The 23938-nt window shown below is 39.2% G+C and overlaps 1 protein-coding gene across 1 annotated transcript; it reads right to left on the bottom strand.

Annotated features, from left to right (window-relative positions):
- Positions 1 to 7378: 7378 nt before the first annotated feature.
- LOC128659748 (PRA1 family protein 3-like) lies at positions 7379 to 17116 on the bottom strand. Its single transcript, XM_053713330.1, has 2 exons — positions 17067 to 17116; positions 7379 to 8672 (listed from the first exon to the last, which is right to left on the bottom strand). The coding sequence occupies exons 1-2, from the start codon at positions 17114 to 17116 to the stop codon at positions 8111 to 8113; spliced, it is 612 nt and encodes a 203-aa protein (XP_053569305.1). The 3' UTR covers positions 7379 to 8110.
- Between the last annotated feature and the right edge of the window lie 6822 nt (positions 17117 to 23938).

Here is a 23938-nt window from a genome sequence, read left to right as displayed (position 1 = left end):
TTTAGGATAGGTCTTACTGGTTGGATTTTTTTTTTTGTAATGGTAGTTTTTTTTGTAACTTAGGGGTTTTTAGGTTAGGGGTGTTGGGGGGAGTTAGCTGTTAGGAGTTATTTTGCAATGGGGGGTTGTGACGATGTGGGGGTGAATAGGTTAGCCGGATTTTTATGATGAGGGTTGTGGCAGTTATTGGGTTATAGGGGTGGGCTAAGCGGTGGTCTAAGGGTTAATATTGTAGCGGGGTAATTTGTGGTGTGCTATGTGGCAATTTATGGGTTAATAGTGTAGCAGGGTAATTTGTGGTGGGCTATGAGGCAGTTTAGGGGTTAATAGTGTAGGGGCTTATTGCGAAGCGGGTTAGCGTGCAAGTATGGGTGTTAGTTTTTTTCAGTTTGCACACTCCATTGAAGTCTATGGGGGAGTACGTTAACGTGATCTCAACTTTGCGAAGCCTATCTTATTGTGCGTGTCACAATCCAATGGCTGCAAATAGCCTCCATCTAGCAAAGTTAACGTGTGAGCAGGAGTGAAAAATAACACTCCACTCGTAACCTAGCCCTTAATGTGCAGAAATATCTTCCTACATTTTTTTTTAAAGCAGGTTCTTCCATTTCTTATGCTAGCACCTTCATGCTTCTTAATTTAATTTAATGGCTCATTTAACACAGACTTCAAGGCAGCTCATCACATGGTGCTAGTAATCTTTACTATGTGACTGTTTTTCTATCACATTCAGAGCTAGCTCCTATGTCGCCAAGATCACTCTCTGTACACAAAGAGGTTTGAAGCAAAGTGCATTTTTTTCTGATGCTAAGTGCAATGCTTTCAGAGATACAGAAGAATAAATAATGTATTTCTTTTTACAGTAAATCAAAACAGCTTTCTCAGTACAATAAAAACAATCAAAACTTTCAAAAACAATGATTCAAAGGCATAAAAACATCAATTTTAAAGAAAACACTTTTACTTTACTGTTCCTTATCCTGCTGTTCTACTCTGCAGCTGATAGTACTGGTGGATCATTTTCAATGTGTATTCAGGCTGTTTGGATTGGTTATATTGAAAGCCCATTTCAGCCCCTGTGTCCCTACACTCGGGATAGGGTGCACGTGTTATGTATCCATTTTTTGTTCTAATGATCAAAATTCCGCTTAGTCTTTAACACATATACAAACATTTCTTACTCTTGGATAAATAAATGTCCACAATAGATATAAAATAAATATTTATCCAGCTCCATAGTTGTTTCATTCTCAGGTATCTCAGAACCTTGTGAAGGAGAGATGCTTTTTGTCTGAAAAAACAGATTTTTCTTTCTCAAACTATTTTATTGCCCTGTAAAAAGAGGAGATGTTTCAGCAAGATTTAGACTTAAAAACTAAACAGATATGTAAAGTGTTTTCATTTCAAGATGGAGTCACATCAATCTTTTATCAAGGCCCTGAAACCAACTGAATTTCTGATCACAAAATATCTAAAGAATGTTTTCCTTCATGTTCTTGTCCATCATAATTATTTAGTTTTGGAAGATTAAAATTATTGCATCTCTTTCTTTTGGGTTAAACACTGCTTTAAGTATGTTTACTAAAGTATAAGTGGTTCTCTAACATTAATCCTTTCAATGAGATTAACCGTAACATCTCTAGTGCCACCAAATCCAGTTTATTTTCTGGGACTAAATATGTCCACAGGTTAGACCATGGTATTCTTTTCAGAATAAAACAATGATTTTTCTCATTTTTTTTTGTGTGCAAGAGATTCTCAAACTGCTGCTCCATTTGATGTCATTACGTATTGAGATTTGTTTCTGATTTGAACAGCTAATAGAATTTCAGAAGCTCTCATCCTATTGGCTGTTTTGAATTTCTAAAATCAAATCAGTCAATAGGAATGCAAGGGACACAATTTTGAAAAGGCTCCCTTGCACTGAAGATTCAGTGTACGGCGGCGACTGCATGAAGAGGATGCTCCACGCCGGATGTCTTCAGGATGGACCCGCTCCGCGCTGCCGGGATGAAGCTAGAAGACGCCGACGGGATGAAGATAGAAGAGCTGCCTGGATGAAGATGGAGCTACCAGGATGAAGATCCTTCAAGCGGGACTTCAGAAACTATGAGTACCTAAAGAGGGGTTAGTGTTAGGTTTTTTTGGGTGTTTTTTTTTTAGATTAGGGGTTGGGCATTTCTTAAAAGAGCTAAATAGCCCTTTTAAGGGCAATAAAAAGTGCTAAATGCCATTTTAAGGGCAATACCCATACAAATGCCCTTTTCAGGGCAATGGGTAGATTAGGTTTAACTTTAAGGGCCCTTTGTAATTTATTATAGATTAGTTTTTTTATTAGTTATATTGTAGCTAGCTTAGGTTTTATTTCACAGGTAGGTATGTATTTAGTTTTAAATATGTATTATTTAGTTAATAATTCTAACTTTAATTTAGCTCTATTTTAATTATGTTAAAGTTAGGGGGTGTTAGGGTTACAGTTAGGTTTAGGGTTATGGTTAGGGTTAGGTGTAGGGGTTAATAGTTCAATTTAGGTAGTTTCGATGTGGGGCTTGCGGTTTAGGGGTTAATAGGTTTATTTAGTGGTAGTGATGTGGGAAGCCAGAGGTTTATGGGTTAATAACTTTATTTAGTGGTGGCGATGTCAGGGAGTGGTGGAATAGGAGTTAATATCTTTATTATAGTGTGGGCAATGTTGGGGTGCGGGGGCATAGGGGTTAATAACTTTAGTATAGTGGCGGCGATATCGGGAGCGACAGATTAGGGGTTAATAGATTTATTTCAGTGGTGGCAATATTGGGAGCGGCAGATTAGGGGTTAATAACATTATGTAGGTGTCGACGATGTCGGCGGCAGCAGATTAGGGGTGTTTAGACATGGGGATTATGTTAGGGTGTTAGGTTTAAATGTACGTTTTTTCCCCCATAGACATCAATGAGGCTGCGTTACGGAGCTTTTCATTTCGCGATTGCAGGTGTTTTTTCTAACCCGCTCTCCCCATTGATGTCTATGAGGAAAGCGTGCACGAGCACGTCAAAACAGAGCTTGTATTTTTTTTTTATTTTTTTTATTTTTCCATTTTATTCATTTCTGCTTCTCGGTTCTGAAGCTTTCATATACAGATATAAAATATTGCACAATAACAATAGTTACACATGCAGCATGAGCAGTTGTTGCAATATGCTTCCTCTATCTGCAATAACCAATTGTAATCATTAAAGGGATAGTCAACAACCGGCAGAACCCAATCCCACAATTCAGATACCCAGAACAACACGCACCTGCACCACCTCCCATGCCAAACACCGGCAACGATATGGAGCAATCGTCCACAGCACACACCCTTCTCCGCTGCAGACATGGCCGCCAAACTCCACCCAGCCTAACGTATTACCCTTCTTGTTAAACTTATCAGCCAATCAGAACAGAGTCCTCGGTGGGATTCTATACCCGCGTTCATGGCGATTCGCAGCAGTGCTTCAGATTTTTGCTTGCGAGCGGGCAGAAATTAAAATTTGCACGCGCATTAGCAAGAACACGAACGAGCATTGCGATCTATAGAGAAGGGGACGAAGAAAGAGGGGGAGGAGTTTGGCGGTCATGTCAACAGCAGAAAAACACATGCGCTGCGGACTCTCACTCCTGTATCGCCACAGGTATCCAACATGGGAGGCGGTGCAGGCGCATGTCACTCCGAGCATCCAAACCATGTTTTTATGTTCTGCCGGGTGTTGACTGTCCCTTTAAGGACGGCTGAGGAAGGGAAAGAAATATTTTCTTTTTTCAATTGCTGCCATGATTTAAATTATTTTGTAAAATGCTAACATTATACACAGGAAAAATCCAGGATTTCTCTACTTTTGTATATTAGGGGCACTGATATATATATATTTTCATTTTAGACTAAAAATAATGAGTAGGCAATATTTTGGTATTATATGTGATACGATAATGATCTGATACTATAAACAATATGGTAATGTATGAGATTTTGGTGGCATGGGGGGGGGGGGTGTTGAATAAAATTTCTGTGGAGATGTAGAGGGAAGCGAAGCATTTTAATACATCCAATAAAAATATAACAAATAAATAGAACAGCAAGTGCAAACATCATATCTTCACATTTACACTTTAGATTTTTTCCCCTAGATAAACTAAAGGAATAGTAAAGCTTTGATACATCATAAAAAATAAACTTAATACTAAAATAATATATTTTACTGATATTAGCAATCTTAAAGTGTTCATTAGAGGAAGAAATTATATGATTGAATTACTTCAAGTGTGTAATTTTAGCACTAGCAACCCTGCAACTATGTGTTTAACCCCTGATGGTCCTGAGCAAAACTGCTGCTGACCCATTTAGCAGCAGTAGTCAGACAGCTGGGTCTTGAGGTTCCGCTCTGAACTAGAGGTTCTCTGTGAATCCCAAGCAGTAAATACAGTAGATTTGCATAATAAACAAATGTACAATAACAAGACAATGCAATAGCATAGTCTGAACTTCAAATGAGTAGATTTGTTTCTGACAAAGTTATGTCTATTTCCTCTCCCCCTGTATCATGTGACAGCCATCAGCCAATCACAAATGCATATACGTATATTCTGTGAATTCTCGCACATGCTCAGTAGGAGCTGGTGACTCAAGGTGTAAATATAAAAAGACTGAGCACATTTTGTTAATAGAAGTAAATTATAAAGTTGTTTAAAATTGCTGCTCTATCTGAATCATGAAAGAGGAAATTAATTTTGCCTTGAGTGTCCCTTTAGTTATGAGTTTAGCCCCTTTGTGAGTAGCAGGTTTGCTAGTGCTAAAATTATTTTTTTGTGTCCATTATACTGGAACTTAAAATGAAAGCAAATTCATAAGCATGCAACAAATGAAGGCGTCATGTGCCTTATCTAAGTTTGTAATTTATTTCTAAAATGAAATGGACATTATACTAGGAAACTATATTATCTATATGGAAGAGCAGCAAATAAACATATTGGTTTGTTTTGTACAAGCGGTTTTAAATTCAAAGCATACGGCGGTATCAGTTGTGCATCCTAATGGTCATATAAGTAGGAGCAAACATATGTAGCTATTAACCAATGAATATTTGTAGGAAGTGCTGTATTATTTAAATTCAAATAGATTTAAGTTCAGAGTTTCTCAGGTTACAAAAAAAACATTTTGGGTTTCATGTCTCTTTAACTTTTATATTGCAAGAGAGAAAGAAAATAGAATAAAATACTTTAGCAGTAGACAAATCTAGCACAGCCATGTCTAACCTATATTTTTATCACCTCCACTTCCAAAACTACTACTGTACTAGGAATACGTCTTATTGACCTAAGCTCTGTTAAAGGATGTTTTTCTTTAATGTTTCTGCCTGGAGTAAGCAGCAGTTACTGAAATAAAAAACACAGCTTATATGCCGTCTATTGGAAGGATCACCTTATATGTATTGGTGTGTGTGTACCATTTCCCAATTGGTTCCCTCAACTGGAAAGAACACTCTAGTGTGGCACCTAATGGTTGGACACACTGGTCTATATTGACTATCGTTACATTAGAAGGCAGAAGAATAAACTGAGATAACTTTCCTATGGAACTACAAGCCAGAAGCATAGCAGAAGCGGAGATGTGGAGTGAGGTTTAACGTTTGTGCAAATATACAGCATATGTAAGTGCCCTAATGGTTTGACTACAAACTTGAGTGCAAAAAGTCTCAACCAGCTTCAAAATGAAGTTGCTGGTTAAAGGGACACTGAACCCAATTCTTTTCTTTTGCAATTCAGACAGAGCAGCAATCCAAGGCAACTTTCCAATCTACTTCTATCAGCAAGAGAACGAAGAAAAATTGATATCTATATTTGAAAAAGAAGGCATCTAAGCTAAGGAGCCAAGCAATTTTTGGTTCAGACCCTGGACAGCACTTGTTTAATGGTGGATGAATTTATCCACCAATCAGCAAGAACAACCCAGGTTGTTCACCAAACATAGGTAGGCATTTAAACGTACATTCTTGCTTTTCAAATAAAGATCCCAAGAGAATGAAGAAAATGTGATAATAGGAGTAAATTAGAAAGCCGCCCAAAATTGCATGCTCTATCTGAATCACAAAAGAAATTTTTTGGATTCAGTGTCCCTTTAAGTGTGGACATAGGACGTATAATTAAAATATTAAATCAATAGAGGAAGGAACTAGGTGTAACAAATCCATAAACATTGGGTAAATGAGCAACTAAAGCAAGCCAAGTGTCCCGTGTGCGTCTGTTCTCTAAACTAAAGCAAGCCAAGTGTTCCATCTGTTCTCTAAACTAAAGCAAGCCAAGTGTCCCGTGTGCGTCTGTTCTCTAAACTAAAGCAAGCCAAGTGTCCCGTGTGCGTCTGTTCTCTAAACTAAAGCAAGCCAAGTGTCCCGTGTGCGTCTGTTCTCTAAACTAAAGCAAGCCAAGTGTCCCGTGTGCGTCTGTTCTCTAAACTAAAGCAAGCCAAGTGTCCCGTGTGCGTCTGTTCTCTAAACTAAAGCAAGCCAAGTGTCCCGTGTGCGTCTGTTCTCTAAACTAAAGCAAGCCAAGTGTCCCGTGTGCGTCTGTTCTCTAAACTAAACCAAGCCAAGTGTCCCGTGTGCGTCTGTTCTCTAAACTAAAGCAAGCCAAGTGTCCCGTGTGCGTCTGTTCTCTAAACTAAAGCAAGCCAAGTGTCCCGTGTGCGTCAGTTCTCTAAACTAAAGCAAGCCAAGTGTCCCGTGTGCGTCTGTTCTCTAAACTAAAGCAAGCCAAGTGTCCCGTGTGCATCTGTTCTCCGAACTAAAGCAAGCCAAGTGTCCCGTGTGCGTCTGTTCTCTAAACTAAAGCAAGCCAAGTGTCCCGTGTGCGTCTGTTCTCTAAACTAAAGCAAGCCAAGTGTTCCATCTGTTCTCTAAACTAAAGCAAGCCAAGTGTCCCGTGTGCGTCTGTTCTCTAAACTAAAGCAAGCCAAGTGTCCAGTCTGCGTCTGTTCTCTAAACTAAAGCAAGCCAAGTGTTCCATCTGTTATCTAAACTAAAGCAAGCCAAGTGTCCCGTGTGCATCTGTTCTCTAAATTAAAGCAAGCCAAGTGTCCCGTGTGCGTCTGTTCTCTAAACTAAAGCAAGCCAAGTGTCCCGTGTGCGTCTGTTCTCTAAACTAAAGCAAGCCAAGTGTCCCGTGTGCGTCTGTTCTCTAAACTAAAACAAGCCAAGTGTTCCATCTGTTCTCTAAACTAAAGCAAGCCAAGTGTCCCGTGTGCGTCTGTTCTCTAAACTAAAGCAAGCCAAGTGCTCCATCTGTTATCTAAACTAAAGCAAGCCAAGTGTCCCGTCTGCGTCTGTTCTCTAAACTAAAGCAAGCCAAGTGTCCAGTCTGTGTCTGTTCTCTAAACTAAAGCAAATCAAGGTTTCCATCTGTTCTCTAAACTAAAGCAAGCCAAGTGTCCCGTCTGCGTCTGTTCTCCAAACTAAAGCAAGCCAAGTGTCCCGCCTGCATCTGTTCTCTAAACTAAAGCAAGTCAAGTGTCCCGCCTGCATCTGTTCTCTAAACTAAAGCAAGTCAAGTGTCCCATCTGCATCTGTTCTCTAAACTAAAGCAAGCTAAGTGTCCCGTGTGCGTCTGTTCTCTAAACTAAAGCAAGCCAAGTGTCCCGTGTGCGTCTGTTCTCTAAACTAAAGCAAGCCAAGTGTCCAATCTGCGTCGGTTCTCTAAACTAAATCAGGGTAAACATTGTGTAACCAATAAAAACTTCATATGGTAAAATAATAATACTCAGAATACTATGTTTACATGCACAGTACTCCTAAAACTTTAATTACAGAATTTAGGGAGTTACGTTGAGTTGTAGCTGACCTGCAAAATAAGTCAGAATTAGGGACAATTCAGTGTTACCAAATTCCCATTGTCAGTGGCCACTGTTCATGCAGTTCCAACAATAGTAGACCCACAACTACTTGGAATATTATAATTTTACAGAACAATGTAAAAGCATTTCTTCAAATTGGCTGTCCAAATAATCGGAAAAAACATGGCAGACATCTGTTGCCTGTTAAGTGAATGAAACACGTCAGTGGGTCAGCAGCAGAGGGGGGCTGTGGCTTGTAAGAAGCCATCTTTACTCCTTCCCTTTGGTGATTAGGCCGGCAATTTTAGCAAAGTTTTCTTCCTGCTGTTCCAGGGCATCAAGGACAATTCCCATAGGAGTTTTCTTCAGACCAATTCCCTCAATCTTATTTTCCAGTTTGTTCTTTACATTACGAAGCCTCAGAGAAGCATGAATAAACATTAACAACATCGGAAAAGTGATTCCAAATACAAAAACCATCACACCGCCAAACATTGAAATGACAAAGTAGCTGGATAACAGAATGGAGAGAATGAACACGGTGGGGTACTGCTTCTTAAATTTGCGCACAAAATCCTTGTTATGCGAGGTCCATATGAAGCCCAGGAAGATAAGAATCACAACAGTGGCACCGAGCACCATGTTAAGTGGACTTAAAAATCCCACCAGGGAGATAATAGCCGCACCCATCAGCAGGTAGTTCGTTTGATAGTAGAGCAGGTTGCTTACGACCCTGTTGTTCCATTTAGATACATCTTTAAAGTCAGGCCGGGCAAACCGCTCAAAGCCGGGGAAGAAATCCTCCCAGGAGCGTAGAGGAGCAACCTCAGAGCTTGTATTTTGTGCGGTATGAAGCTCAACGCAACCATATCGCACACACAAGCCAGTTGTTTGAAAACTTGTAATGGCAGCACAATGGAATATGAAATAACGCAACTTTTGTTGCGTTCGTTTCGCACCCTGTTGCACCCATAACTTGTAATCTACCTGTATCATAGCGGCAATACACACAACTTAAAAAGAATATGAAACCCAGAATTTTTCTTTTGTCATTCAGACAGAGCATACCATTCTTAAAACGTTACCACTTTACTTTTACTATGAAATTTTCTTCATTCCCATGATGTTCTGTGTTGAAGAGATACCTAGGTAGGCATCTGGAGCACTGCATAGCAGGAAATAGTGCTGCCATCTAGTGCTCTTGCAAATGGATAACATTCTTGCAAGACTGCTGCCATATAGTGCTCCAGAAATGGGCCGGCTCCCTGCTTTTCAACAAAAGAGAACAAAAAAAACAAAAAACGATAATAGAAGTAAATTAGAAAGTTGTTTAAAATCGCAAGCTCTGTCTGAATCACAAAAGAAAAATTTGGGGTTCATATCCTTTTAATTTTTTATGCAACATTTAATCTTAAAAATTTAAAACAAACTTTATTAATGTTTAATTAACTATCGGCTAGATTACGAGTTGTGCGTTAGGCTGAAAAAGCAGCGTTAGGACCTAACGCTGCTTTTTTACGCCCGCTGGTATTACGAGTCTTGAAGGTTTAGGGTCACCGCACACTTCTTTGGCCTTAGCGCAAAACGACTTACGTAAACTTCGTAAAGTCTTTTTTCTATGGGACTTCCATAGCGCCGGTATTACGAGTCTGTCCTGGGAGGCCAAAAAGTGAGCGGTACACCCTACCCCGTCAAGAGTCCTAACGCATTTAAAAGTCAGTAGTTAAGAGTTTTATGGTACAACGCTGTAGCATAAAACTCATAACTAAAGTGCTAAAAAGTACACTAACACCTAAACTACCGATTAACCCCTAAACCGAGGCCCTCCGGCATCGCAAACACTTAAATAAAATGTTTAACCTCTAATCTGCCACTCCAGACACCGCCGCCACCTACATTATATTTATAAACCCTTAATCTGCTGCCCCCAACATCGCCGACACCTACATACTATTTTTTAACCGCTTATCTGCCACCTCCAACGTCGCTGTCACTATATTAAAGTTATTAACCCCTAAACCTAAGTCTAACCCTAACAACCCCTAACTTAAATATAATTACAATAAATCAGCCAATAGAATGCGAGCTCAATTCTATTGGCTGATTGGATCAGCCAATAGGATTGAACTTCAATCCTATTGGCTGATTGCATCAGCCAATAGGATTTTTCCTACCTTAATTCCGATTGGCTGCTAGAATTTTATCAGCCAATCGGAATCTAAGGGACGCCATCTTGGATGACATCACTTAAAAGTACCTTCATTCAGCTTTAGTCATCGGAAGAAGAGGATGCTCCATGTCGGATGTCTTGAAGATGGACACGCTCCGTTCCAGATGAATGAAGATAGAAGATGCCGTCTGGATGAAGACTTCTGCCCGTCTGGAGGACCACTTCGCCCGGCTTGGATGAAGACTTCTCCCGGCTTCATTGAGGACTTCGGCCCGGCTTGGATGAAGACTTCTCCCGGTAAGTCGATCTTCAGAGGGTTAGTGTTAGGATTTTTTAAGGGTGTATTGGGTGGGTTTTATTTTTAGGTTACGGCTTTGGGCCGCAAAAGAGCTAACTGCCCTTTTAAGGGTAATGCCCATCCAAATGCCCTTTTCAGGGCAATGGGGAGCTTAGTTTTTTTTAGATAGTATTTTATTTGGGGGGTTGGTTGTGTGGGTGGTGGGTTTTACTGTTGGGGGGGTTGTTTGTATTTTTTTTTACAGGTAAAAGAGCTGATTACTTTGGGGCAATGCCCCGCAAAAGGCCCTTTTAAGGGCTATTGGTAGTTTAGTTTAGGCTAGGGTTTTTTTTTATTTTGGGGGGCTTTTTTTATTTTAATAGGGCTATTAGATTAGGTGTAATTAGTTTAAATATCTGTAATTTGTTTATTATTTTCTATAATTTAGTGTTTGTTTTTTTGTACTTTAGCTAATTTAATTTAATTTAGGTAATTGTATTTAATTCAGTTTATTTAATTATAGTGTAGTGTTAGGTGTTCGTGTAACTTAGGTTAGGTTTTATTTTACATGTACTTTTGTATTTATTTTATCTAGGTAGTTATTAAATAGTTAATAACTATGTAATAACTATTCTACCTAGTTAAAATAAATACAAACTTGTCTTTTAACGAAGGGTTTCTGAAAACTCGCAGTACCAGCGCTGCAGGTAAGTGAGCGGTGAGACAAAACTGCTCGTTAGCACCGCATAGCCTCTAATGCAAAACTCGTAATCTAGGTGTAAATCATTAGACAGTTTTCTTGTACTGTTTGTTGGGTCAACTATTTTTTTAAATCAGAATAATAATATACAATTTGTATTTTATTATGTGGAGTAAAACATATTGCAAAAAAGAGTCTTTTTTTTTTGTAATAAATTTGCAAAGAGTATGTTCTTTAAAACGGGTTAGGGAGGTAGTTAGTCTAAGGTCATCTTTGATCTCTAGGTCTTCTGAAGATCTTGAAATGTTCAGATTGTTAAAAGTATCTGTTTCCACCCACAACAGACCTGTGCACTTTACTGTCTAAATAAATGGCAATTGATAGTCTGAAGCTAAACCAAACAACACTATTTCTAGCATGATAATTAGTATCTCTGGCAGCGGTTTTTAAATCTAAGTGACAGCCATGCCACTATGCATACATTTAGTTCACTTGATGTTAATTGTTTCTTGCATACCGGTCTCCTGCTACTGAGAATACATTGTAACCCAGTGTTTGTGGGCCACTTTCCTCTCAATAACCCATCACTATCTAGAGTTAATGTACAGTAATCTACATTTTGATGTCTGTTATTTTGGAAAGCTGTCACATCTCATGATTGCTGCTTGAGAGCTGCGCTGTGACCTTGCTATTAACCTCTTGCCTGCCAAAGAGAATTGAGAAGCTTTGAACTGTTAAACAAAGACCGTCGCTTTCTACATATAATTATTCAAAGCTAAGACTTTTTTCATAAGAGATGCATTGCAAATGCTTACTGATAGTGCCGCTCAGAATTATATGGTATCAGTATCACACAAGAGATAAAAAGGCAGCAGATGTTACAAGAGGTATATTGGAAGACACATGAAGTTGCACTCAACAAGCGGAAATAAACAGACTTCATCAGTATTATTTGCATTATTTTATACTGTGATCCTAATCAATTAAGTGTAATAGAATTTACCAGACCTCTCTCATTTGTTAAGAGAGTCATATAAGGCATTATATAGCTGAGCAAGAATGTGATAAGCACATGCAGTCATTATAAAATATAAATTTTATCCCATTTTGAAGTTGTTTTTTTTTGGCTTCAAGCTGCTGTGTTAGTAATCCGAAATATCCCCTATATAATTTTGTATTGCTACAGTGATGTCATCAAGGCTTATATTATATATTACCTGACGTAGGGCTACATTATGATTGGCGCGCTAACTGTAGCACACAAGCAATATCAGGTTTTTGTCAGCTTTTTGCTCAAGGTGTAAATAGTGCGTGCATTACGATTTAAAAGTAAATGCGTTCGCTCAAGCACAATCAAAATGTATGCTCGTCGGGTTAGCTTGAGAGCTTGCGTAAAGGGTAGGGGACGAACACAACATAAATACATGTAAAAGTACAGTTTCACTCACATGAACACTGTCTGATAAAAATTATTGGAAAAAAATTAAAAAGTTCATTTATAAGGTGTTTAAAAAAAATGGCAGATTAATTATCGGGTGCCCCCAAATGGGCAAATTTGCCTGTTTGTGGGGGCGCAATAATTTAGCGGTCCAATTGTAATCTAGCCCAGTACGTTTAATAATTTTTAAATAAATAAATTGCGAACCCTGATGCGCTTTATGCATATTTTACATTCCTATGTTCTTCACATACACCTAGATTACAAGTTGTGCGTTCGTGTTTTAACGCTGAAAAAATGGTAATTTCAGCTTTAAAACAGCACCGCAACCATTACAAGTCTTGTCGGTATAGCTGTACCGCAAGCCTTTTAGCCTGTAACTCAACGTCAGTCCCGCACACGTAAAAATTACGCTTATTCATGCGACTTCCTTAGCACTGCCATTACGAGTTTTGCGGTGAGGCTAAAAAGCTTGCGTTCCAGCTTATACCAACAAGATCCATTCCGCAATCTAAAAGCAGTAGTTATGAGTTTTATGCAACAAAACTGTTACATAAAACTCATAACTAAACTGTCACAAAGTACACTAACACCCATAAAATACTTATTAACTCCTAAACGGAGGCCCTCCCCCATCGCAAAACACTATTTAAATATTATAAACCCCTAATGTGCCGTCCGCCCACATCGCCCCCACTATACTAAAGTTATTAAGTCCTAATTCCGCTGCCAGTATAATAAACATATTAACCCCTTAAACCGCAAGCCCCCCACAACGAAATATACTAAATAAACATATTAACCCCTAAACCAAAAGCCCCCCACATCACAATAAAGTAATTCAAACTAGTAACCCTAACCCTAACACCCCCTTACTTTAACATAATTAAAATAAAGCTAAATTAAAGTTACAGTAATTAACTAAATAATACCTATTTAAAACTAAATACTTAACTGTGAAATAAAACCTAAGCTAGCTACAATATAACTAATAGTTATATTGTAGCTTAGGTTTTATTTTTATTTCACGGGTAAGTTATTTATTTTAACTAGGTAGACTAGTTAGTAAAAAATAGTTATTATTAACTATTTACTAACTACCTAGTTAAAATAAATACAAACTTACCTGTGAAATAAAAATAAAACCTAAGCTGCCTTACACTAAAACCTACCATTACAAAATAAAAAAAAACTACCATTACAAAAAATATCAAACGAAATTATCCAAAACAATAAAAATGATTCCTATTCTTATACCCCTTCAAAAACTGTAAGTGGATCTTCAGGGGTTAGTGATAGGTTTTTTTAAGGTTTTTTTTTGTGTTTATTTTTTTTTGTTTAGGGTTTGGGCTTTTAGTAAACAAGCTAAATGCCCTTTTAAGGGCAATGCTCATACACATGCCCTTTTCAGGGCAATGGTTAGCTTAGGTTCTTTTAGATTTTTTTTTTTATTTTGTGGGTTTTCGAGGGGTGGGGGTTTGTAATGTTAGTGGGTGTTTGTATTTTTTTTTTAAGGTTAAAGAGCTGTTTAACTTAGGTCAATGCCCTACAAAAGGCCCTTTTTAAAGGATATTAGAATAGGAATAATTTTTATTGTTTTGGATAACTTCCGGCTAGATTACGAGTTGTGCGTTAGGGTAAAAAAGCAGCGTTAACAGGTCCTAACGCTGCTTTTTTTTACGCCCGCTGGTATTACGAGTCTTGCAGGTATAGGTGTACCGCACACTTTTTTGGCCTTACCGCAAACCGACTTACGTAAACTTTGTAAAGTCTTTTTTCTATGGGACTTCCATAGCGCCGGTATTACGAGTCTGTCCTGGGAGGCCAAAAAGTGAGCGGTACACCTTCTACCTCCAAGATCCCTAACGCATTCTAAAGTCAGTAGTTATGAGTTTTACACTACAATGCTGTAGCATAAAACTCATAACTAAAGTGCTAAAAAGTACACTAACACCCATAAACTACCTATTAACCCCTAAACCGAGACCCTCCCGCATTGCAAACACTTTAATAAAATGTTTAACCCCTTATCTGCCTCTCCGGACATCGCCACCACTATAATAAACATATTAACCCCTAAACCGCCGCACTCCCGCCTCGCAAACACTATTTAAATATTATTAACCCCTAATCTGCCGCCCCTAACATCGCCAACACCTACATTATATTTATTAACCCCTAATCTGCCACCCCCTATGTCGCTGCCACTATATTAAATGTATTAACCCCTAAACCTAAGTCTAACCCTAACCCTAACACCCCCTAACTTAAATATAATTCAAATAAATATAAATAAAACCTACAATTATTACCTAAATTATTCCTATTTAAAACTAAATGCTTACCTATAAAATAAACCCTAAGCTAGCTACAATATAACTAATAGTTACATTGTATCTAAGTTAGGGTTTATTTTTATTTTACAGGCAAGTTTGTATTTATTTTAACTAGGTAGAATAGTTATTAAATAGTTATTAACTATTTAATAACTACCTAGCTAAAATAAATACAAATTTACCTGTAAAATAAAAATAAACCCTAAGCTAGCTACAATGTAACTATTAGTTATATTGTAGCTAGCTTAGGGTTTATTTTATAGGTAAGCATTTAGTTTTAAATAGGAATAATTTAGGTAATAATTGTAGGTTTTATTTATATTTATTTGAATTATATTTAAGTTAGGGGGTGTTAGGGTTAGGGTTAGACTTAGGTTTAGGGGTTAATACATTTAATATAGTGGCAGCGACATAGGGGGTGGCAGATTAGGGGTTAATAAATATAATGTAGGTGTTGGCGATGTTAGGGGCGGCAGATTAGGGGTTAATAATATTGAAATAGTGTTTGCGAGGCGGGAGTGCGGCGGTTTAGGGGTTAATATGTTTATTATAGTGGTGGCGATGTCCGGAGAGGCAGATAAGGGGTTAAACATTTTATTAAAGTGTTTGCGATGCAGGAGGGTCTCGGTTTAGGGGTTAATAGGTAGTTTATGGGTGTTAGTGTACTTTTTAGCACTTTAGTTATGAGTTTTATGCTACAGCATTGTAGTGTAAAACTCATAACTACTGACTTTAGAATGCGTTAGGGATCTTGGAGGTAGAAGGTGTACCGCTCACTTTTTGGCCTCCCAGGACAGACTCGTAATACCGGCGCTATGGAAGTCCCATAGAAAAAAGACTTTACAAAGTTTACGTAAGTCGGTTTGCGGTAAGGCCAAAAAAGTGTGCGGTACACCTATACCTGCAAGACTCGTAATACCAGCGGGCGTAAAAAAAGCAGCGTTAGGACCTGTTAACGCTGCTTTTTTACCCTAACGCACAACTCGTAATCTAGCCGGAAGTTATCCGAAACAATAAAAATGATTCCTTTTCTAATATCCTTTAAAAATAAAATACCCCAAAATAAAAAGCCTAATCTAGAATAAACTACCAAGGGCCCTTAAAATGGCCTTTTGTGTGCCCTTAAAAGGGCCTTTTGTAGGGCATTGACCTAAGTTACAATAACACCTAACACTACACTATAATTAAATCAATTCCCTAAATTAAATACAATTAAATAAATTAAATTAAATTAGCTAAATCACAAAAAAAACCCCACTAAATTACAGAAAATAAAACACAAATTACAGATCTTTAAACTAATTACACCTACTCTAATAGCCCTATCAAAATAAAAAAAGCCCCCCCCAAAATAAAAAAAAAACCCTAGCCTAAACTAAACTACCAATATCCCTTAAAAAGGCCTTTTGTGGGGCATTTAGCTCTATTGTGGCCCAAAGTCCCTAATCTAAACAATAAACCCACCCAATACACCCTTAAAAAAATACTAACACGGGGGCGGAGCTAGCAGCCATAAGGAGCAGACGTGTGTGAGCTTAGCTCCCGGGCCCAATATCAGCATTATTGAACTAAATCCCTAAATTGATTTGATTACAGACAGAAAAGAAGACATATTTCACCTGAACTGTTATTTAATACACCTAAAGAGTGATTAGGACGTATATATCAATGGCGGTAAGCCTACATGGTTGTGTGAGTTAAGCCGCAACCCAAATCAAACAAACACCTCAAAGGTACACTCCGGAGGGTCGGGGCTCCGCTCCAGAGTGGGAAACCGCATACAGCTGGACATCTGTGTTGGCAGCAGAAGGAAGGAGATGCCGCAGAACCAACAGGTACACTCGCACCTTACCAGAAATGGCGGCGGAGGCCTAGCATCTGAGGAGTGTCCTGGGATCACGGAGCTCTGAATGTGAACCGGAAAGCCGGTGTTGCCGGGGATCGGATGCTTAAAGGGGAACAACTGAGAAGTGCCAAGGCGGCAGAGGAGATATAAACCATAGATACTCCAGGAGATCCCCTTGACGATACTCCACGTGGCTCACGTAAGTGCGCAACAAGCGCCATAGCACTTTTAAGACACAGATACCTGAGGCAGAGTGAGGTCTTAGTGGGGCAGTGACTTACTCAAAATTTATTGTGACATTTGAGGGCAAATCCGGGACACATTGTAGGGGTGATACCTAGACAAGAAGACAAGAAGGGCTTTTATTATTTGAGACATTTCAATGCTGCTGGACTGCTCTCTCTCCCCCTCATTTCCTGCTGATTAAAATACCAGTGGGTCATATCCTATCTTCCTTGCCTGACTTCGTCCAGTGAGGACAATTCCCCTGGGGAGAAGGGAGAGTTCATGTAGCCCTGCTTTATTGATGGTAGCTTTTCTGCGTGATCAGCAGAAAATAAAACACCTATGCTTACAATGTGATAGATATCTGAGAACAGGTTGTGCTGATGCGGCCTGACATGGATGCCATGACATAGGAAATATACTTTTGCTGTATTGAATAAAACATAAACCACCCAATAGCTATGGTTAAAAGCACTTTAAGAGGTGAGAAAGGCAATGCAGTGTAAGAGAATCAAGTGAAAAACTCCAGATGAGTGAGAAGAGTGAGAGAGTGAATCAACAATTGGAGCTGGCCAGAATAAAGCACCTAATAATACCTTTAATACCTACCAAGCAGAATAACTCTTAAATTAATCTCAGCCTTAAGTTGCTAAACCACTACTATAAACATCATGGCTGCAAGAAAAGGTACTAAAGGAGATAAGGGGATGAAGTCTTTATCAGTAGACACTTTTTTTAAAGCCCCCAAAATCCCTAAATCCCAAGATTAGATTTTAACGGAGACAGAGGAAGATATGGAGTCTGAAACTGAGGAGGGACCTGAAGACCTAACCCCCGCAACTAAAGCTGATCTGCAGGCCCTAGTGTCTAAGCAGGATATTGCTTCTAATTTCGAAAAATTGTGGGAAAAGATGAATAACTTTCAGGCCACAGTCACCAATAGTCTCACAGACATTAAAACAGAGATATTGGAGTTGGGAAACCGAGTAGACTCCTTAGAAACAGCTACAGAGGAAATAGGAGCCCTTTCCTCCCAGGGCCAAACAATATTGGAGCTGGAGGAAAAGATCGAAGATTTAGAAAATAGAAGTAGGCGATCTAACATTCGACTCAAGGGAGTCCCTGAAACAATTGGAGCTGAGGATCTCCACAGCTATCTTCAACAGCTGTTTCACGCCATACTAGGAGGGTCCACAGAATCTGAATATCCAATTGAGAGAGCACACAGAGCCCTCAAGGCGAAGCCTAAAACTGATCAACCACCAAGAGATGTGATTATTAGATTCCTACGGAAGAAGGCTAAGACATGATCCACTTAGCCACTGGGTAACTAATATCTGTGAGAGGGGTTTTTTTTCTTTTTACTTTCCTCTCACTCTCTATGGTATTGTTTGAGACACTTTTTTTTACTCTACCTTGGAGAGCATTACACCTCAGACTCAAGGGACAGACCTTGATCCTTTACTTATTGGAAGTTCTATTGGGTTGGCGGTTCATGTTGGGATTGCATAGTGCATGTACTTTGTTTTGGTTTAGGTACATATGTATGCCATGGCTTCATCAGTATCAATTATTGTTTTTTTTGTTCATGTTCATGTTCTTATTATGTAAATGCACAAATTATTGTACAATTACTATATGCTCATCAAATGTCATTATGTTACAAAGCTGTGGGAATCTGAGAAGGACACGGAAGCTAGCTGACATAGGGAGGGAGATTGATGTGTTTATATTTACAAGAGGGAAGAAACGGTCACTATGTTTGGGAGCAACTGTGTCGTCTGGGGTCCCTGCTACCATGAATAGGCATACAATGTGTGGGGGGTGTGGATATCCGGATGGCACTGCCTAGGATAGTTTTGATCTCGCATAACGCGAGAGGATTAAACACTGACACAAAGAGGAGAACAGCCATGTCAAATTATAGGCGCTTAAAGGCCAATATTATTTATCTTCAGGAGACACATTTTCTAAAGAATACAATCCCTAAGTATTGGGCAAGAGATTACTCAATGCAATTCCATTCGGCACTAGACGCATTTACACATAAAGAGACTATATCTGATAAGGAGGGTAGGTATCTTCTGGTGTTTGGTCAAATTGGGAAGGTGGATGTACTTCTATGTAATTTATACGCTCCTAATGAACAACAAGACAAATTTTTTGCCACAATCTCCAATTTGCTAACTAATTGGTCCAGATTACGGATAATACTCGCAGGAGATTTTAACATTGACCTCCAACTATTGACCAAACAGACAGGCATGCAACAATCTAAAAAAAAAGACAATGGCTAAAAAGGTAACGGGGCTGTTAGAGCAACACACCCTATAGGATACCTGGCAGATGTTAAAAGGGGGGAGTGGGGCTACCACCTATTATTCAGCTTCCCACGATAGTTATTTTAAAATAGATTATGTATACACCAGTCAGATTCTTCAACCAGCAATACATTCTTTAGATATTTATCCATGTGTCTAGTCCGATCACTCTTTAACGGTACTCACCTTAGGTGATCTGTCAGACCCACAGAGGACAAAGACATGGACGTATGATACATTTTGCACCAAAAGCCCATTAATTAAAGACAAGATTTTGAATGATCTAAAGGAATACTGGCAAATTAATATGGACTCCACAGACAATCCCATTACACACAAAGTAGTGATTAGGGGTATTCTAATTAAAGAGAAAACACTATATAGGAAAAAGAAAATACAATTAAACAATTAAACGATGAAATTGCTTCCCTGGAACAAACACATAAATCAAATAAATCCAAAACTACATTAAATAGACTTATGGACAAGAGACAAACTTTACAGGCCATATTAAATGAACAATCTATAAAAGCTGCACATAGGCTAAAAACCAACTACTTCATCTTTTCCAACAAGCCAGACAAATACCTTGCAAAAAACCCTAGAGACAGTTATCAATCTTTATCTATACCATGTATTCAAACTCCTGGTGGTCAGATGACCACGCATCCTCGGGAGATTGTTGACACATTCGCTCAATTTTATAAGGAATTATATGATGGCATGAAGGTGCAACACAATCTTAATACAGAGAAGCCTTTGCTTCTTTTCTGCAGAAAGCGGATGTGCCACCGATAACTGAGGAGGATAGGGCTACTCTAAATGCTAAAATTACAAGAGCGGAGGTGATAGCAGCGATTAAAGACCTTAAACCTGGCAAAGCTCCAGGACCAGATGGGTTCCCAGCGGGAGTATTACAAGGCGTTTCGGGAAGTTTTAGTGCCACACCTGGTAGTGTTAGCTAACCACATCATGGAGGGAGGAGAGATCCCCATAGACTTGCTTAGGGCCAAAATAGTGGTCAGTCTGAAACAGGGGAAAAATCCCAATCTTTGTAGTAGCTACAGGCCTATCTCCCTCATCAACCAAGATATCAAAATAGTTAGTAAAATCCTGGCCAATTGACTGAAACACATTCTCCCTAAAATTATTCACCCGGATCAAGTGGGATTTATCAAAGAGAGGGAAGCCCCTGACAATATTCGTAGAATGGTTTCAGTAATAGATATGCTGAGAGACCGCAAAGTGCCTTCTCTGGTCCTATCATTGGATGCAGAGAAGGCCTTTGACAGAGTCGATTGGAAATACATGATGGCTTTATTGACAACATTGGGGTTTGAGGGAGGGTTCATGAAGGCTATTAGGCGACTATACTCGACACCTACAGCATTTGTTAGAGCGATAGGGCACCAATCAGAAAACATACCCATACTTAATGGAACCAGACAGGGATGTCCACTATCACCTCTGCTCTTCGCTATATGTATTGAGCCATTGGCTGCCTATATACATAATTGTCCCGACATATTTGGTCTGGAGGTGGGGAAAATACATCACAAAATCACACTTTTTGCGGATGACGTGTTGCTCACTGTCTCGAGGCCTCTGCATTCGCTGCCATACTTATACCAAGCAATACACCTGTTTTCCCAGATATCTGGTTACAAAATTAATTTGGATAAATGTGAGGCACTCCCTTTGTCCATACCAAAACACACTATCAAACTGATTGAAGCAAACTTTGACTTTAGATGGGTCCCAGGAGGGTTAAAATATCTAGGAATAAAACTGATGTCACACTCCTCAAAATTATATGAAGCCAACTACACCCTCATGTTCAAGCTGATTAGGTCCGATTTAGGGAAATGGAGGAAAATGGGTTTTTCGTGGTACGTGAGACTGTCTGCAATTAAGATGACAACGCTACCCAGAATCTTATATCTGTTTAGTGTGCTCCCAATTAAGATTAATGTTACTGACATAACTAAGCTTCAGAGGGACATCCATAGCTTCTTACGAAATAACAAGCATCCGAGAATCCCACACCACATTTTAAACAAAGATAGACAAATAGGGGGGGTGGGAGCTCCCAATTTACTTGATTACTATAGAGCAGCGAGATTGGCCCAAGACTCCCTGTTAAGCAGGAGGCAAAGAGATGTGTTATGGCCTGCCTTGGAAGCAGAATTGGTGGGGCAGGAGACCCCAGATGGCATTCTTTGGAGCAGTGAGCTATCTAAAAAACAGGATATTTATCAGAACAGAATTACACTAATTTCTAGATGACTCCCTGTTAAGCAGGAGGCAAAGAGATGTGTTATGGCCTGCCTTGGAAGCAGAATTGGTGGGGCAGGAGACCCCAGATGGCATTCTTTGGAGCAGTGAGCTATCTAAAAAACAGGATATTTATCAGAACAGAATTACACTAATTTCTAGACAGCAGTGGCCGTCGTCACAAAACGTAGGAAATACTCTTTCTTTATGTTCAACAATAATGCCCTTGAAATACATCCTCAATGAGGAATTTAAACATCATCTAAAAAAATGGGAGAATAAAGGGCTTTACAGGGTAGCAGATATATACTCTCAGGGCAGATTGCTAACATTTACCCAGCTCCAACTGAAACTTGAACCCCTTACACTTCATTGGTTTTTGTATCTCCAGGTGACGACAGCTATAAACTCATACATGACTAAATACCCGACACATGGCAAACAATCTATTCTTGAACACCTATGCACAGCACACACTAGACCTAAAAGGGCGATCTCCAACTTATATATCTCCATTCAGGAAACTAGAAATAATTCCAAAACAACACTAATGTTAAAATGGGAAACTGATATTGACAAAGAGTTTGAGCTAGATAGATGGAATGAGATGATGCACCAAGCTAGCAAGGGTCTTATTAGTGCTGACTTAAGAGAAAACATCTTAAAAACATTGTTTAGATGGTATCTGACCCCGAGCAAAACTGCCCATATGGGAAAGGGAAGCTCCAAATTTTACTATAGAGGATGTAAGGTGACAGGAACTTACCTTCACATGTGGTGGGAATGCCCCACAGTCCATGAAATATGGCGGAAATTGTCTTCTTTATTGAGAACAGTTTTGGGCGAACAGATCTATTTGACCCCGGTACAGGCCTTACTGCATGAGCCCATTCCCAGACTAAATAAATACATTAACACTTTTGTCAGAATACTGTGCACCACAACTAGAATAGTGATTGCTAAATACTGGAAAACAGTAGCCCCATCGTGGTCGGAGGTATTAGCTAAGATAAAGTTGGTCTACCTGATGTACAAATCAGTTGCAGAGGTACAAGGCACTGAATCTCAATTTCAGAAGGTCTGGTAATGCTGGGTACTAGAAGGAAATAATAGGGCAATTGAGGAAGCAAGCTAGGAGATAGTAGTCCTAACATAAACCACAGACATAAAGCTAGATGAGCAAACAACACTCAGATGAGATGAGGATATACTATACAATGACAAGGTGTAGATCCATGAAACGGATTCGTGCAAGTTATGTTTTCTTTTGTTTCTTATTTAATTTTTCTTCTGTATTTTTACTTAGCTTACTTGAGCTTTGTTTTTTTTGTTTTTTCTAGTTATTGTTATTATAATGCTGTTAATGTTGTTGGAAATGTTTGAACTTTATGCCCCCTGTATTCAAGTTCTCTCGTCTAAAGCTATCATACTGTTGATGATGCAGAGGAACAGTTGAGGGAACTAAAGGTTAAAAAGCAAACACTCTGTCAAAGGGAAATCCAAAACATTATCTAAACTCTAACCGCAGGAAAGAGAACTCGATGTCAACCTTTTATCTGTATTCAACACAAGCATACACATAGACTCAAGGACATTTCAATAATCGGAGATCTCTTCTGAAACTGAAAGTACTCTGATAGGATTGTTTGTTATGTATTATAACAGTTACACCTTGAGATACGATGTCTTGGCATGCTTAATTGTATGTATTTTTCCTGATGTTATGTGACAAGGAGTGTGGATAATAAAAAAAACATTTCATTTAAAAAAATACAGTGAAGATTCACTTACCGGGAGAAGTCTTCATCCAAGCGGCAAGATGTCCTCAACGAAGCTGGCAGAAGTGGTCCTCCAGATGGGCAGAAGTGGTCCTCCAGACGGGCAGAAGTCTTCACCCAGACGGCATCTTCTATCTTCATCCTTCCAGCATGGAGCGGGACCATCTTCAAGACATCCGATGGGGAGCATCCTCTTCAAACGATGTCTTCTTCATAATGAATATCACTTTAAGTGACTTCATCCAAGATGGCGTCCCTTAGATTCCGATTGGCTTATAGAATTCTATCAGCCAATCAGAATTAAGGTAGAAAAAATCCTATTGGCTGATGCAATCAGCCAATAGGATTGAAGTTCAATCCTATTGGCTGATCCAACCAGCCAATAGGATTGAGCTTGCATTCTATTGGCTGATTGGAACAGCCAATAGAATGCCAGCTCAATCCTATTGGCTGATTGCATCAGCCAATAGGATTTTTTCTACCTTAATTCCAATTGGCTGATCGAATTCTATCAGCCAATCGGAATCTAAGGGACGCCATCTTGGATGACGTCACTTAAAGTGATATTCATTACGAAGAAGACGTCGTTTGAAGAGGATGCTCCGCGTCGGATGTCTTAAAGATGGACCCGCTCCGCACCGTAAGGATGAAGATAGAAGATGCCGTCTGGATGACCACTTCTGCCCATCTGGAGGACCAGTTCAGCCGGCTTCGTTGAGGACATCTTGCCGAT

The sequence above is a fragment of the Bombina bombina genome, chromosome 1 (assembly GCF_027579735.1).
Source record: "Bombina bombina isolate aBomBom1 chromosome 1, aBomBom1.pri, whole genome shotgun sequence".
Taxonomy (NCBI): Eukaryota; Metazoa; Chordata; class Amphibia; order Anura; family Bombinatoridae; genus Bombina; species Bombina bombina.
The sequence above is the reverse complement of the archived record's forward strand: the minus strand, read 5'-3'. Positions and strand labels throughout refer to the sequence as shown.